The 15,140-nt window shown below is 44.0% G+C and overlaps 1 protein-coding gene across 8 annotated transcripts in view; it reads left to right on the top strand.

Annotated features, from left to right (window-relative positions):
- cln3 (CLN3 lysosomal/endosomal transmembrane protein, battenin) overlaps positions 1-15,140 on the top strand; it is a 97,448-nt gene that overhangs the window by 17,690 nt on the left and 64,618 nt on the right. For 7 of the 8 annotated variants that reach the window (XR_009798741.1, XR_009798740.1, XM_061845667.1 and 4 more), the window contains exons 3-5: positions 1,553-1,649; positions 5,878-5,967; positions 6,642-6,721. Coding sequence is in view for 6 of the 8 variants with exons in the window: in XM_061845667.1 (XP_061701651.1) it covers positions 1,553-1,649; positions 5,878-5,967; positions 6,642-6,721 (267 nt within the window). In the remaining 2 variants the exon portion in view is untranslated. The remainder of the gene's footprint in view (positions 1-1,552; positions 1,650-5,877; positions 5,968-6,641; positions 6,722-15,140) is intronic. The other variant, XM_061845671.1, reaches the window with a different exon arrangement.

Here is a 15,140-nt window from a genome sequence, read left to right as displayed (position 1 = left end):
CACAAGGCAGAAAAATAGTAGGTTTGCTGATCAAGAATTTAATTACTTAATTGCCAGAGGGAAAAAACGATTTGAAATACTGCTAGTTTTGACTTTCATTGATCTTAGCGCTTTCCTGACAGAAGGAGCTTGAAGACCTCGTGGCCAGGATGTGGCAGATTCGAAACGATCCTGCCTGACTTGGACCTAGTTCACGTTGCATGGAAGTCCTCAATAGTGGGTAGTGTGGTGCCGACAATCCATTCAGCGGTTTTGATTTTATGTTGGAGTCGGAGTTTGTCCTTTTTTGTGGCGGCCCCAAACCAGACTGTGATAAAGGGACACAGTACATATTGGTGTAAAACTGTCTCAGCAATTCTTGTGACTGCCCGTGCTTCCTCAGAAGCCGCAAAAACAATATCCTTTGCTGGCCTTTTTTGAGGATGGAGTTGATGTTCATCTCCCACTTCAGGTCCTCTGAGACTGTAATTCCCAAGAACTTGAAGGTCTTGACTGTTGACACAAGACAATTGGACAGCATCAGGGGCAGCTGTGGTGAAGGATGCCTCCTGAAGTCCTCCACAATCATCTGTACAGTCTTTAGTGTTCGATGCCAGGTTGTGTTGACCACACCAAAGTACCAGTCTCGCCACTTCCTGTCAGTACACAGACATGTCGCCGTCTTTGATAAAGTCAATGTCCGTGGTGCCATCTGCAAACTTCAGGAGTTTTACAGCCCGATACTGCGAGGTGCAGTCGTTCGTGTAGAGGGGGAAGAGCAGAGAGGAGACGACACAACCTTGGGGTGCCCCGGTGCTGATAGTGCGTGTGGATGAGGGGGTGTCCCCCAGCCTCACCCGCTGTTTCCTGCCTTTTAGGAAGTTGTTGATCCACCGGGAGATGGCAGGAGATTTATTTGTGTAAAATTGCAAGTATTCATCACTGACTTGTGAGCCCCACCACATGATGTGGTAGCACATATGCTAACACATACATTAGTTTGTATGTATGCCATTGATGTAACCAGCTGGTTTGGTTGTAGTTAATTGAAGCAGTCACTCAAAAAACGCTTGCAGATATTGTATCTTGGTGCACACATAAGGCATGTTGTATTACAAGGTGCTGCGGCAATTTTTTAGAAAATTTAAGACTTTTAAGTGTGCCTTTTGGTCACAAATACACTACATATCAGACGTAAGCGTTTTAAAACTGCACGAGTTATTTGCGGAATTTGGGGATTTTTGGGAAGGAGCGTAAACCCCCGCAAATAATGAGGGAACACCTGTACAGCCTTACATAGCCATAAGAATTCTCATTTTTTTAAAAACAGATCCTCTTGACAAAAACTGAGGCTTTGTCATCTCAAATTGTTTTTCGATGATTGTGTAGTTCAGATGAGAATTTTCTTTCTGCATGTTAGTTTTAGGTTATTGATATAGCAGCTGTTTCTATGGATAGATCGATCAATCTATGGATAGATTGAGAGATCGGTGAGGGAAATAAAATGTGTTATTAATGCACTCATGTGTAAAGTGTTTTACTAAGCTCCTGTTCTCTTTGTTTACCTTTCCAGGCTCATTGGATTATGCAACAACTTTGCATATGTGGTTATGCTCAGTGCAGCTCAAGACATCCTTAAAAAACAGCAGTTTAAAAACACCACCACATTTGTATGTTGGCTTTTTTTTTTAAATCATATTTAAAGTGTCTATAAAGTGTCCAAGGTATTTCTTGAACAAATGTTGTGAGACACACCTCTTGATCACTTTGGTTGCTACACCCAGTTGTTAAATTCTAGTGGTTCAGTTGTACTTTTGAACTTTCCATCCCTCCATCCAGCTCCAGCAACTTTGGGCAAGAGGTGGTGTGTATACTCACATTGTAACACATTAACAGGGGCGTGGCCAGGCCACTGCCCTGGGTTGAGCTGTCTCTGGCAGTAGCTCCATACCTGCACCGTATTGACATGAATTAGGCCAGGCATATACACTGAAGAAAATAACTACTTGAACACCCTGCTTTATTGCAAGCTCTCCCACTTAGAAATCATGGAGGGGTCTGAAATTTTCATCGTCGGTGCATGTCCACTGTGAGAGAGACAATCTAAAAAGAAAAATCCTCAAATATATGATTTTCTAACGTTTTATTTGTGCATTACAGCTCCAAATAAGTATTTGATCACCTGTCTATCAACTAGAATTCTGACCCCTCAAAGACCTGTTAGACTGCCTTTAAAAACCCACTTCCACTCCATTTATTATCCTGAATCAGATGCACCTGTGTGAGGTCGTTAGCTGCATTAAGACACCTGTCCACCCCATACAATTAGTAAGACTTAAACTTGTAACATGGCCGACACCAAAGAGCTGTCCAAAGACACCAGAGACAAAATTGTACAACTCCACACTGCTGGAAAGGGCTACGGAGAAATTGCCAAGCAGCTTGATGACAAAAGGTCCACTGAATCTCAATCGAAGTGGAGCCCCATGCAAGATATCACCTCGTGGGGTCTGAATGATCCTTAGGTGAGGGTATGTGAGTATGTGATAGGTGAGGAATCAGCCCAAGACGACACGAATTGACTTGGTCAATGACCTGAAAATAGTTGGGACCAACGTTTCCGAGGTGACTGTTGGTAATACACTAAGACGTCATGGTTTGAAATCATGCATGGCAGGGAAGGTGCCCCTGCTTAAACCAGCACATGTCAAGGCCCGTCTTAAGTTTGCCAATGACCATTTGGATGATACGGAGGAGTCATGAGAGAAAGTTTTGTGGTCAGATGAGACCAAAATGTAACTTTTTGGTCATAATAAAGCATGGGGTGGCATGTGCTTTGGGGGTGTTTTTCTGCACATGGGACAGGACGACTGCACTGTATTAAGGAGAGGATGACCGCGGCTATGTATTGTGAGATTTTGGGGAACAACCTCTTTCCCTCAGTCAGAGCATTGAAGATAGGTCGTGGCTGGGTCTTTCAACATGACAATGACCTGATGCACACAGTGAGAAAAACGAAGGAGTGGCTCAAAAACCATATCAATGTTCTGGCGTGGCCTAGCCAGTCTCCAGACCTAAACCCAATAGAAAATCTTTGGAGGGAGCTGAAAATCCGTGTTTCTCACCGACAGCCCAGAACCCTGTCTGATTGAGAGGAGTGGACCAAAATCCCTCTTGCAGTGTGTGCAAACCTGGTGAACAACTGCAGGAAATGTTTGACCTCTGTAATTGCAAACAAAGGCTACTGTACCAAATATTAACATTTGTTTTCTCAGGTGTTCAAATACTTATTTGCAGCTGTATCACACAAATAAATAGTTTTAAAAATCATACATTGTGATTTCTGGATTTCTTTTTAGATCTCTCACAGTGGACATGCACCAACGATGAAAATGACAGATCCATCCATGATTTCTTAGTGGGAAAACTTGCAATATAGCAGGGTGTTCAAATAGTTATTTTCTTTACTGTATATTAAAACGTGGGGCCTGGCTGCAACGGAGCCCCAGCCACCTCTCGCTCTTGTCTTGGTGGCGACCGAGCCCCAGCTGCCTCTTGTTCATGCCTAGGTGGCGACTGACCCCAAGCCTTCTCTCGCTCATACCTCGGCGATGACCGAGCCCCAGCCGCCTCTTGCTCATGCCTCGGTGGCGACTGACCAATGCTTTTGCTCAAGCCTCGTGGCGTGTTCCAGCCTCCTCTCGCTCCTGTCTTGGCAGCGACCGACCCCCAGCCGCCTCTCGCTCGTGTCTTGGCGGCGATCAAGCCCCAGGCGTTTCTTGCTCATGCCTCGGTGGCGACCGATCCCCAGCCACCTCTTCCTCATGCCACGGTGGCGACTGACCCCAAACCGCCTCTTGCTCATGCCCCGGGGGCGCCTGAACCCCAGCTACCTCTCACTCACGTCTCGTTGGCGCCTGGACACCAGCCAGCTCTCGCCCAACCCTTGGCAGTGCTCGATCCCAAGCCGCCTCTCACGCAACCCTTGGCAGTGCTCGATCCCAAGCCGCCTCTCGCGCAAGCCTTGGCAGTGCTCGAGCCCAACCTGCCTCTTCCCCACGTCTCGACGCCCCTCGATTAGCAGCCGCCGCCTCTCGACCAGGCCTCGGGTTCTTCAACCAGCGTCAGCAGCCGCCGCCTCTCGACCAGGCCTCGGGGCCTTCAACCAGCGTCAGCAGCCACAGTCTCCCGACCAGAACTTGGCAGGCCTCTACCAGCATCAGCAGCTGCTGCCTCTCGACCGCGCCTCGGTGCCCCCTAAAAGCAGCCGTCGTCTCCCGACCAGGCCTCAGCAGCTCCCGACCAGCATCAGCAACCACCGTCTCCTGACCTGGCCTCAGAGGCCCCTCGGCCAGCGTCAGCATCCGCCGTCTCCCGACCAGGCCTCGGCAGTGCTCAACCACCAGCAACAGCAGGAGCAGCCACCGTCTCACGACCAAGCCTCGGCAGTGCTCGACCAATGTCAGCAGCCACTGGCTCTCGACCACGCCGCATCGGGGCTTTGTCCTCAGCTTTCACCTTCTCCTGTTTGATTCCTACGTTGCCATTGGGACCTTCTCGTGAACGTCCGCCTGAGTCGCCCCATAGCGACCCTGGGCTTGGTGTCCTCGCCGATCTCCTGAACTACTCAGCAAGCTGCAAGCTTTGGGTGGCCATCCAGGCAGTCAGACTGGTGTAGGGGTTTGTGCCCTCCTCTGGGCCCCCTTCTGCCACCCAGTCGTTTTTTGTTGTTTTGCCCCGTCTGGGATTTGCGCCTTGGGAGGGTGCTCTGTCAGGGACGTGGCCAGGCTGTTGCCCTGGGCGGAGCTGCCTGTGGCAGCAACTCCACACCAGCACAGTATTAACACTAATTAGCCCAGGCAAAAGAGCCTTGATTTTGTCATTCTCAGTTGCCAGTTTGTTGTGTTTCAAACTACTACTACTACGTGAGTATTCAAGCCTCTTGTTATGTATTAGCCTTGTTGTCACGGCCAGTGTTCCTGTGCCACCACAGCTAGTCAAGTCTTGTTTTTTTGCCTAAAAGTAATTCGACCACGCTTTTATGTTTTTGGTTGGGGTCAGCTTGTGAGGTGAGGTGTGTGGATGAGTGTGTTTATAGCTACTTGTATTGGGATGACTAAGAGACCAGAAATTCAGGGCAGGCCAAAACTAAAGTAAGGGTAAATATTAAATGGGTGGGGCGTTTCACTAAATGTCAAACATAGAAACACAAAAATGAAAAAAAAAAATGCAAGGAGAAACTCAACACGGCTCTACAGAGGAGAAAGACAGAAGGGGAAACGGTATGTTCGTTTCAACTTGGCACATAGGGGGCACAGCGATAAAGTTTATACCCTGACGCGTCAATCAACGAAAGGAAGGTTACAAGTGGATGTTCTTAGACTGGGAAAAGCTGAATCCCAGTCTAGAACTAAAATGGGGTAGAGAGCTCGACCTAAACTGCACGGTGGCAGTGCCCGGTGGGCAGTTTAGGTCGAGCAGGACCTTCTTCTCTTCCTATATGGGATTAGTTTTTGGTTCTGTCTTTCTTTTCCTTCAGAACATGGTGTGGTTGTAACAGGGAAAGTGCAATTGGTCAGCAGGTCTGGGTGCCATTTAAATTTTCAGTTCAAACAACAGTACAGATAACACTTGCAAAAAAATTATGTTTGTGGGATTCAATTGCCTTTACAATGTTACTATTGTACATGCATACATTGGAATGACGAAGATCAAACAATGTTTAGAGGAGCCCTCATATATTTGCTGTATATTTGCACACTAACATCGCGTCGCAAGCCTTCCAGAGAAACAGCTAAGCCTGCAACAGTGTTCCTACTCCTGGTTGATGAGACGGTCTAGACTGTTTTAAAACAAAGTTGAAAGGAATGTTCTTGACTTTAAACTTTTTTTTTACAGAACTCTTCTTTGATTATATTGGATACAGAATTTGAAAATCTGAATAATGGCAACAGCAGTTACTATGACTGCAGTTCTGTCTCAACGGCGGTAAGTTGGAAACCATTGTAATGTTGGGAATAGATAACATTCCAAGTGATGTTTAACAAATCAGTTTGTGACACAGTTGTTCAGTGAATCAAAAGCATGTAGAATTAGGAACAAAGACATTAATAATTATATTAGAACAGTAACTATAAAAAAATTCAATAGAAGTTATAAATATATTTGCTTGGTCGATATACACCTACACCATGGAGAAGTTTTAAGCTGGACTTCAAGCAGTGTGTGTACAGCGTGTGTATTAAGTTGTGCTTTTGACAGACACACTTTAGGCATATGACATTCCTGAAGCTTTGACCAAAAAATATTTCAGAGGATGTGTTACACGTGTGCTGAATACATCTCCAAAAGTTTATAAGGCTGGATGAGTTACAGCATGGAAAATTTGCTATAATTCATGACCCTCGTTGATGTTCAGGGTGATGACGGCCATGTTTTCTAACTTTTTTTTTTTTCAATATAGTTCTGTTAATACTGGGTAGCAAGTTTTGTAACAATATGTAAAAATACCACATGGAAATTTTACATGACTGTATATCGGTTTGTGTATATTTGATCTAATTTACGATGGTATCGGTCATTTCAGAAAACGCAATGAGCTCAAATTCTCGACCCATCATCTTACCATTGTAACTGGGATTCTGTTTTCTTTTTACTCACAGGCTGTACTACTAGCTGACATATTTCCAACCCTCATCATTAAGATATCTGCTCCACTTGTTATCCACAAAATGCCTCATGGGTAATATGGAAAAACACTCCTTTTGTAATGGAAAATTGTCTTTTGATGTTTATCCACTACCATTACGTAAGGCTGGTAGGCAATCACCAAATCTGATAGTCTGACAGGATATTTGCCTGGGTCTTCTTAGCCACCATAGGTGATTTTATGCTATTTTAATTATGGGACCACCAGTCCATATTTGGTACAGATGTACTGACTATGCCACTCAATAGATGCCTTGACTGCCAGCATCTTTCAACCTTTTGTGATGTCCTGCTTTGTCTATGAGGCATATTTGTACGTCCTGCACCTGGGGTTAGGTCTGATGTTATATGTACCGATTTATATATACAGTATATACAGTAGGATGGTCAAGAGCTCTAAATCAAAGTGTAGGAAAGCAGAACGTAAGTGGAAAAATACTAAACTCCAGACTCACTCTGACCAAGATAGACGGTCTTTGTAATTTTAACCAAGTTATTCAGAGCTAGACACCAACACTTTTCTGAAATCAGGAACCCCAACACCATTGCTGTGGTTGACAAGCTCACAACTCCCCAGAATCAGATTGCTCCAAAACTTGTAACAGCTGATAAATGCAATGTTTACCTGTTATTTTATTGAAAAAGGTCAGCGCTAATCAGCAAAATGATAAAATGATTCTACACCTGAAGCCACCTAAGGAAACCTTTTAACTGGTCAGAATTTGATATAGTTGACCAAAAAAACTGTAGAGAAAATTGTTAAGAAGCTGAAACCATCAACGAGCTGTCTCGACTCAATACCGTCTGACATTTTCAAAGCGATTGTGAAGTCAGTGCTGGCTGATTTGCAGGAAATCAATTGCTCACTTAAGTCTGGAGTGTTTCCTAAAGCTCTTAAAGTACACTGAAGAAAACAAGTATTTGAAATCCCTGCTAGATTGCAAGTTCTCCCACCTGGAAATCATGGAGGGGTCTGAAATTTTCATCGTAGGTGCATGTCCACTGTGAAAGAGATAATCTAAAAAGTCACGTGTGATTTTTTTGTTTTTTGTTTTTTTTGTTGTTAACGATTTATTTGTGTGATACACCTGCAAAGTAGTATTTGAACACCTGTCTATCAGCTAGAATTCTGACCCTCAAAGACCTGTTAGTCTGCCTTTAAAAGTCAACCTACAAACCATGTATTATTCTGAATCAGATGCACCTGTGTGAGGTTGTTACTTGGAGAAAGTAGTGATGAAAGTCCTCCGGATTTTCCCGGAATTCCGGATTTTTAAATTTTCATGAAAATTGCTCTGGAAAATTGAGGAAAAATTGACTAAAATTAATCCGGATAGTTGACAACATTGAACGAACATGCATTTGAGTTTGTTGTTTTTTTTTCACGAGCGTAGCCATGTTGAGGCACTAACACAAGTAACAGTAACGCCCCTCCCCTCGCATTCTCTCAAGACCTTGCTTATTTTGTGTGGTTAGGGTTACACTAATTTAAGGGTTAACATTAACTTACGTGTTTATTTCATAAACTTTGTTAACTAAACAAGCCTGCTCCAAAACAACCGGTATTCACCCAGAAACAGGAAATGCAGTTAACTGTACTGAGCATGTAAGGAGCATGTACGAAAGCGCATGTTCAGAACTGCTTCTCATAATGCGAGCGGATTTACGTCGAAAGTCATCAACATCATGAGCCATGTCAAAGGAAATCCAGTTACACCAGGAGTGCTCATTGCGTCGATTGCGAGGGAGTGTGACGGCATGCCCCCCCAATGACTATCATCCACCTCGTCGCTTGATTCAGGTGTGGCCAATGCGTCGAGCGCATTCACATAAAGGCCACATCTGTAAATTTTTCACATGTGAGTGACTGTGTGCGTGTGTGTGTGTGTGTGTATATATCAAAATTTTCAAGGCAACTGATTATACTGAAACCGGATCCATCGTCAGAAGAAAAAGAGGAATGCACAGAGCCTACAACTGAGTGTAGGGACTTTGAATGTTGGGACTGTGACAGGAAAAGCTCAGGAGTTGGTTGACATGATGATTAGGAGAAAGGTTGATATTCTGTGCATCCAAGAGAGCAGGTGGAAAGGTAGTCAGGCTACATGTCTAGGAGCAGGGTTTAAATTATTCTACCACGGAGTAGATGGGAAGAGAAATGGAGTACAGGTTATTTTAAATGAAGACCTGGCTAAGAATGTCTTGGAGGTGAAAAGAGTATCAGATCGAGTGATGAGACTAAAATTTGAAATTGAGGGTGTTGTGTATAATGTGGTTAGCGGCTATGCCCCACAGGTAGGATGTGACCTAGAGTTGAAAGAGAAATTCTGGAAGGAACTAGATGAAGTAGTTCTGAGCATCCCAGACAGCGAGAGAGTTGTGATTGGTGCAGATTGTAATGGACATATTGGTAAAGGAAACAGGGGCAGTGAAGAAGTGATGGGTAAGTACGGCATCCAGGAAAGGAACTTTGAGGGACAGATGGTGGTGGACTTTGCAAAAAGGATGGAGATGGCTGTAGTGAACACTTATTTCCAGAAGAGGGAGGAACATATAGTGACCTACAAGAGCGGAGGTAGAAGCACGCATGTGGATTATATTTTGTGCAGACGATGTAATCTGAAGGAGGTTGCTGACTGTAAAGTAGGGGAGAGTGTAGCTTGACAGCATAGGATGGTAGTGTGTAGGATGAGGTGAGACAGGCTCTTGATGGACAGCAGAAGCTCCCGGAAGACTGGACTACGACAGCCAAGGTAATCAGAGAGACAGGCAGGAGAGTACTTGGTGTGTCTTCTGGTAGGAAAGGGGAGAAGGAGACTTGGTGGTGGAACCCCAAAATACAGGAAGTCATACAAGGAAAGAGATTAGCGAAGAAGAAGTGGGATACTGAGAGGACTGAGGAGAGGCTAAAGGACTACATCGAGATGTGACGTAGGGCAAAGGTAGAGGTGGCAAAGGCTAAACAAGCGGCATATGAAGACATGTACACCAGGTTGGACATGAAAGAAGGAGAAAAGGATCTCTACAGGTTGGCCAGATGGCATGGCAGAGGGATAGAGATGGGAAGGATGTGCAGCAGGTAAGGGTGATTAAGGATAGAGATGGAAATGTGTTGACTGGTGCCAGTAGTGTGCTAAATAGATGGAAAGAATACTTTGAGAAGTTGATGAATGAGGAAAATGAGAGAGAAGGAAGAGTTGAAGAGGCAAGTGTGAAGGACCAGGAAGTGGCAATGATTACTGAGGGGGAAGTCAGAAAGGCACTACAAAGGATGAAAAATGGAAAGGCAGTTGGTCCTGATGACATACCGGTAGAGGTATGGAAGCAATTTGGAGAGATGGCTGTGGAGTTTTTGACCAACTTATTCAACAGAATACTTGCGGGCGAAAAGATGCCTAAAGAATGGAGGAAAAGTGTTCTAGTTCCCATTTTTAAGAACAAAGGGGATGTTCAGAGCTGTGGGAACTATAGAGTATTAAAGTTGATGAGCCACACAATGAAGTTATGGGAAAGAGTAGTGGAGGCTAGACTAAGGACAGAAGTAAGTATCTGCGAGCAACAGTATGGTTTCATGCCAAGAAAGAGTACCACAGATGCATTATTTGCCTTGAGGATGTAAGTGGAAAAGTACAGAGAAGGTCAGAAGGAGCTACATTGTGTCTTTGTGGATCTAGAGAAAGCCTATGACAGAGTACCAAGAGAGGAACTGTGATACTGCATGCATAAGTCTGGTGTAGCAGAGAAGTATGTTAAAATAGTACAGGACATGTATGATGGCAGCAGAACAATGGTGAGGTGTGCCTTATGTGTGACAGAGAAATTTAAGGTGGAGGTGGGACTGCATCAGGGATTAGCTCTGAGCCCCTTCCTGTTTGCAGTGGTAATGGATAGGCTGACAGATGAGGTTAGACTGGAATCACCTTGGACCATCCTGTTCGCAGATGATATTGTGATATGCAGTGAAAGCAGGGAGCATGCAGAGGAACAATTAGAAAGATGGAGACATGCACTGGAAAGGAGAGGAATGACGCTTAGCCGAAGTAAAACAGAATATATGTGCGTGAATGAGAAAAGTGGAGGGGGAAGAGTGAGGCTACAGGGAGAAGAAATAGCGAGGGTGGACGACTTCAAATATTTCGGGTCAACAATCCAGAGCAATGGTGAGTGTGGTAAGGAAGTGAAGAAACGGGTCCAAGCAGGTTGGAACAGCTGGCGGAAGGTGTTTGGTGTATTATGTGACAGAAGAGTCTCTGCTCGGATGAAGGGCAAAGTTTACAAAACAGTGGTGAGGCTGGCCATGATGTACGGATTAGAGACGGTGGCACTGAAGAAACAACACGAAGCAGAACTGGAGGTTGCAGAAATGAAGATGCTGAGGTTCTCACTCGGAGTGAGTAGATAGGATGAGAAATGAGCTCATTAGAGGGACAGCCAAAGTTGGATGTTTTGCTGACAAGGTTTGAGAGAGCAGACTTCGATGGCTTGGACATGTTCAGAGGTGAGTTAGTATTACAATGCTACAATGTGCAATTTGGTCGAGTGTATCAGTACAACGCGACGTAATAAGTTTGAGACTTAAACGTAACGTAAATAGTAATTACTACAGAAACTTCGTTAACATGTTTTGCTGTACGGTGTAGAAATTCTAGAATATATTTTTGTGTATATTCTATATCTGTACTATAAGATGTATAATGAGGGGAAAAGGATAATTTTAGATGTCTTTTTACTGAATAGTTCACTTAATTCATTTGTCTTGAGATAAAATGGCATATTTTAAAGACGTGATTTTGTGCTATCCAGTGATAGTGGGATGGTGGGCAAAAAAATCTGGGCTTGACCCTTGGAGAACTTCTGCCCAATTTTTTTTTTTGGTCAGGACTTAGAAATTTTATATCAAGCATATCAAGGTTCTGGCGTGGCCTAGCTAGTCTCCAGACTTAAACCCACTAGAAAATATTTGGAGGTAGCTGAAACTTCGTGTTTCTCAGTGACAGCCCAGAAGCCTGTCTGATCTAGAGAAGATTTGTGTGGAGGAGTGGGCCAAAATCCCTCCTGCAGTGTTTGCAAACCCGGTGAACAACTACAGGAAACGTTTGATCGCACACAAAAGTCACTGTACCAAGTATTAACATTGGTTTTTATCAGGTGTTCAAATACTTATTTGCAGTTGTATCACACAAATAAATCGTTAAAAAATCATACATTGTGATTTCTGGACTTTTCTTTTTAGATTATCTCTCTCACAATGCACATACACCTACGTTAAAAATTTCCGACCCCTCCATGATTTTTAAGTGGGAGAACTTGCAATATAGCAGGATGTTTAAATACTCATTTTCTTCACTGTAGCTACTGTTAAGCCTATTTAAAAAGAAAAAAAAACCAGCACTGGACGATTCCATGTTTGCAAGCTATGGACCCATCTCAAAACTCCCTTTTCTACCCAAGATTGTTGAGAAAGTTATTTTTCATCAACTTGGCAATTTCTTGAATTTAAATAGACTTTATGACAAGTTTCAATTAGGTTTTCGAACTCATCACAGTACAGAATCTTCTTCTTTTCCTTGCGGCTTGTTCTCCTCGGGGTCGCCAGAGCGTGTCATCTTTTTCCATCTAAACCGATATCCTGCATCTTCCTCTCTAACACCCATTGCCCTCATGTCTTCCCTTGCAACATCCATCAGCCTTCTCTTTGGTCTTTGTCTCGCTCTTGGTGGGTGCGTTGTGTGGTTGTGTCTACAGTAATCCCTCGTTTTTCGCGGTTAATTGGGACCAGACCCACCCATGAAAACTGAAAAACCGCAAAGTAGGGGTAAATGGCGTTTTTGTTTTTTTTTTGCTTCATAGTTCCTTGTCGTCGTGCCAGGTATGACGCATTGCCTCCCCCCCAATATACAGTCCAGTCCAGTGTATACAATATTGTCCATCCATCCATCCATTTTCTTTGTCACTTATCCTGAGTGCTGGAGCCTGTCTCAGCTGTCATCGGGCAGGAGGCAGGGTACACCCTGAACTGGTTGCCAGCCAATCGCAGAGCACCTCGAGACAAACAGACGCACTCACAATCACACCTAGGGGCAATTTAGAGTGTCCAATTAATGTTGCATGTTTTTTGGGATGTGGGAGGAAATCGGAGTGCCCGGAGAAAACCCATGCAGGCACGAGGAGAACATACAGAACTGTGAGGCCAACGCTTTACCAGCTGAGCCACCGTGCCACCGATACAGTATTATAAATTTATCATATAAATATAAATATAAATTATTAAAGACTTACTATATTATATTACTCTATAATTACCATTCTGCTGGAGCCGCTGCCAATATTTGTGTGTGTGTGCATGTGTGTGCATGTCTGGTCCCCAAATGCACGACTCGGTAGACAGGGAGGCAGTTAAAGGAAGATCGTTATTCGTTCCAAGGTCGTAAATCGGAGAGTCAGTCAGACTGAGCAGCAGTATCAAGAGCGTCAAGCTTACGGATTTGGTCGGAGGCCAGGCGGAGGTCGGTACACAAGGGTTCAGGATCAGGAACGAGGAAGTGCGGGAACTAACCATGGATGGGAACGATCTGGCAAAGCCAGACTGTCCACTGGGTCCTATATATACGAGGGTTAATTATCAGATTATTATCAGATGAGGCGCAGCTGTGCAGGGGGCCTGCACCGCCAGGGCTGGGACTGGCAGGACCATGACAAACAGTATTACAACTAGTTTTAATTTTAGTTTTTACATAATGGCCATAATAATAATGTCAGTGGTTCCGTGTGGCAATCAATTAGGGCGTAGATGTCTTGCTGTGTCATGTCCACAAATCCCTCATCCCTAATATTGTGAGCCAGCTTCACCGCCTTCTGCTAAGTGATGAATTTCATCAGGAGCCAGGACAGTCATGCACCACATTTGGCCATAATTTCTTCCAGTTTGAATTTATTGTCTCTCCTCAAATCCCTGAATGCCCGCTGAAAATTACACAAACGTGCCTATGTTGTAACGACGAGATGAGGCTCTCCATCATGGAGCGGGTGTAGAGTGCCTTAAAGACACAAATTCCATCTTGATCCATTGGATGAATAATACCCATTATACCCTATCAATGCGGCTTCCTACTACAGTACTGTATTAATGTATGCTAGCGTGTTTTTCGTGTTTTTTTTGCTCATTGGTCCATGTCGTTGTCCCGGGGATGAAGCATTAATACATAGCGATCGGGCTATTATTTAATTAGTATTTCTTTTTTTGGGGGGTTACTCAGAAATCTGCGATGCACTGAATTTGCGAAAGGTGATCCGCAAAGTACAGAGGGTTTACTGTGTTTCGAATCTGCAGTAAAAGCTAATTAGGGTGTCGGCTAGCTCGCTCTTGTTTTCTACCGGGGGCAGGAGGAACGTTGCTTGTAATTAGTGAGCGATTGTAATCCGTGCCATTAGCGCCGAGATGTTTTTCCAGTTTAACTGCGTCATCCCTCTTTGCAATACAAATTTTTTTGTCAGCTGGTTTCGAGTGCGATTGAAGAGGCCCCATCCCCTCCACGATATGCAATCTCTTTAGCCTGGCGGAGTTGCCTAAGTCTGGCTGTAAAGCATGGCTTGTTATTTTTGAACGTGTGAAAAACTCCTCACAGAGACTGGCATACGCAGTATAACAATATCCGTAAATTCATCTAGGCTGCGTGCTGAATTTTCAAAGACATTCCAGTCTGTGCAGTCAAAGCAGCTTTAAAGTTCTAATTTTTCCTCATTGGTCCACTGTTTTTCAGATAGTTATTTTTTGACTCACACGAGTTCTTTTCAGTCTCCGAGCAATTCCAAGTTTTTTCGCTAAAAGACTGTTTTTCAGACAGAGTCAAGTGATGATAAGGCAGGTTCAAATTCTCACTTTCAAGGACCTGTCTGTGCCAATTATAAGAAGCCCGGTCACTTGATTTCTGTTTGCAAAAAGCTCAAATACAAAATCAGTCCAATGGTTCCCCAAATGCTTGTGCATATATCGCACTATAGCCTTCCTTGGCCGGTGGTTCAGAGGAGAGTTTTGGTTGACAATGAACTTTCAAATTCTGAAGTTCCGGAGAAATGTTTGCCTTTTATTCACAGTGGTTCAGTTTGTTGCTTGTTTGTTGTTGTGTTGATGTGCAGCAAGTAAAGGTGATTAAGGATAGTGATGGAAATATGTTGACTGGTGCCACTCGTGTACTAAGTAGATGGAAAGAGTACTTTGAGAAGTTAATGAATGAAGAAAATGGGAGAGAAGGTAGAGTAGAAGAGGCAAGCGTGAATGACCAACAAGTGGCTTTGATTAGTAAGGGAGAAGTTAGAAAGGCAGTGAACAGAATGAAAAAATGGAAAGACAGTTTGTCCCGATGACATACCAGTGGAGGTATGGAAGCAATTTGGTGAGGTGGCTGTGGAGTTTTTGACAAACTTATTCAATCGAATACTAGTGGGAGAGAACA

Source organism: Syngnathoides biaculeatus, chromosome 16, assembly GCF_019802595.1.
Source record: "Syngnathoides biaculeatus isolate LvHL_M chromosome 16, ASM1980259v1, whole genome shotgun sequence".
NCBI lineage: Eukaryota > Metazoa > Chordata > Actinopteri > Syngnathiformes > Syngnathidae > Syngnathoides > Syngnathoides biaculeatus.
The sequence above is the reverse complement of the archived record's forward strand: the minus strand, read 5'-3'. Positions and strand labels throughout refer to the sequence as shown.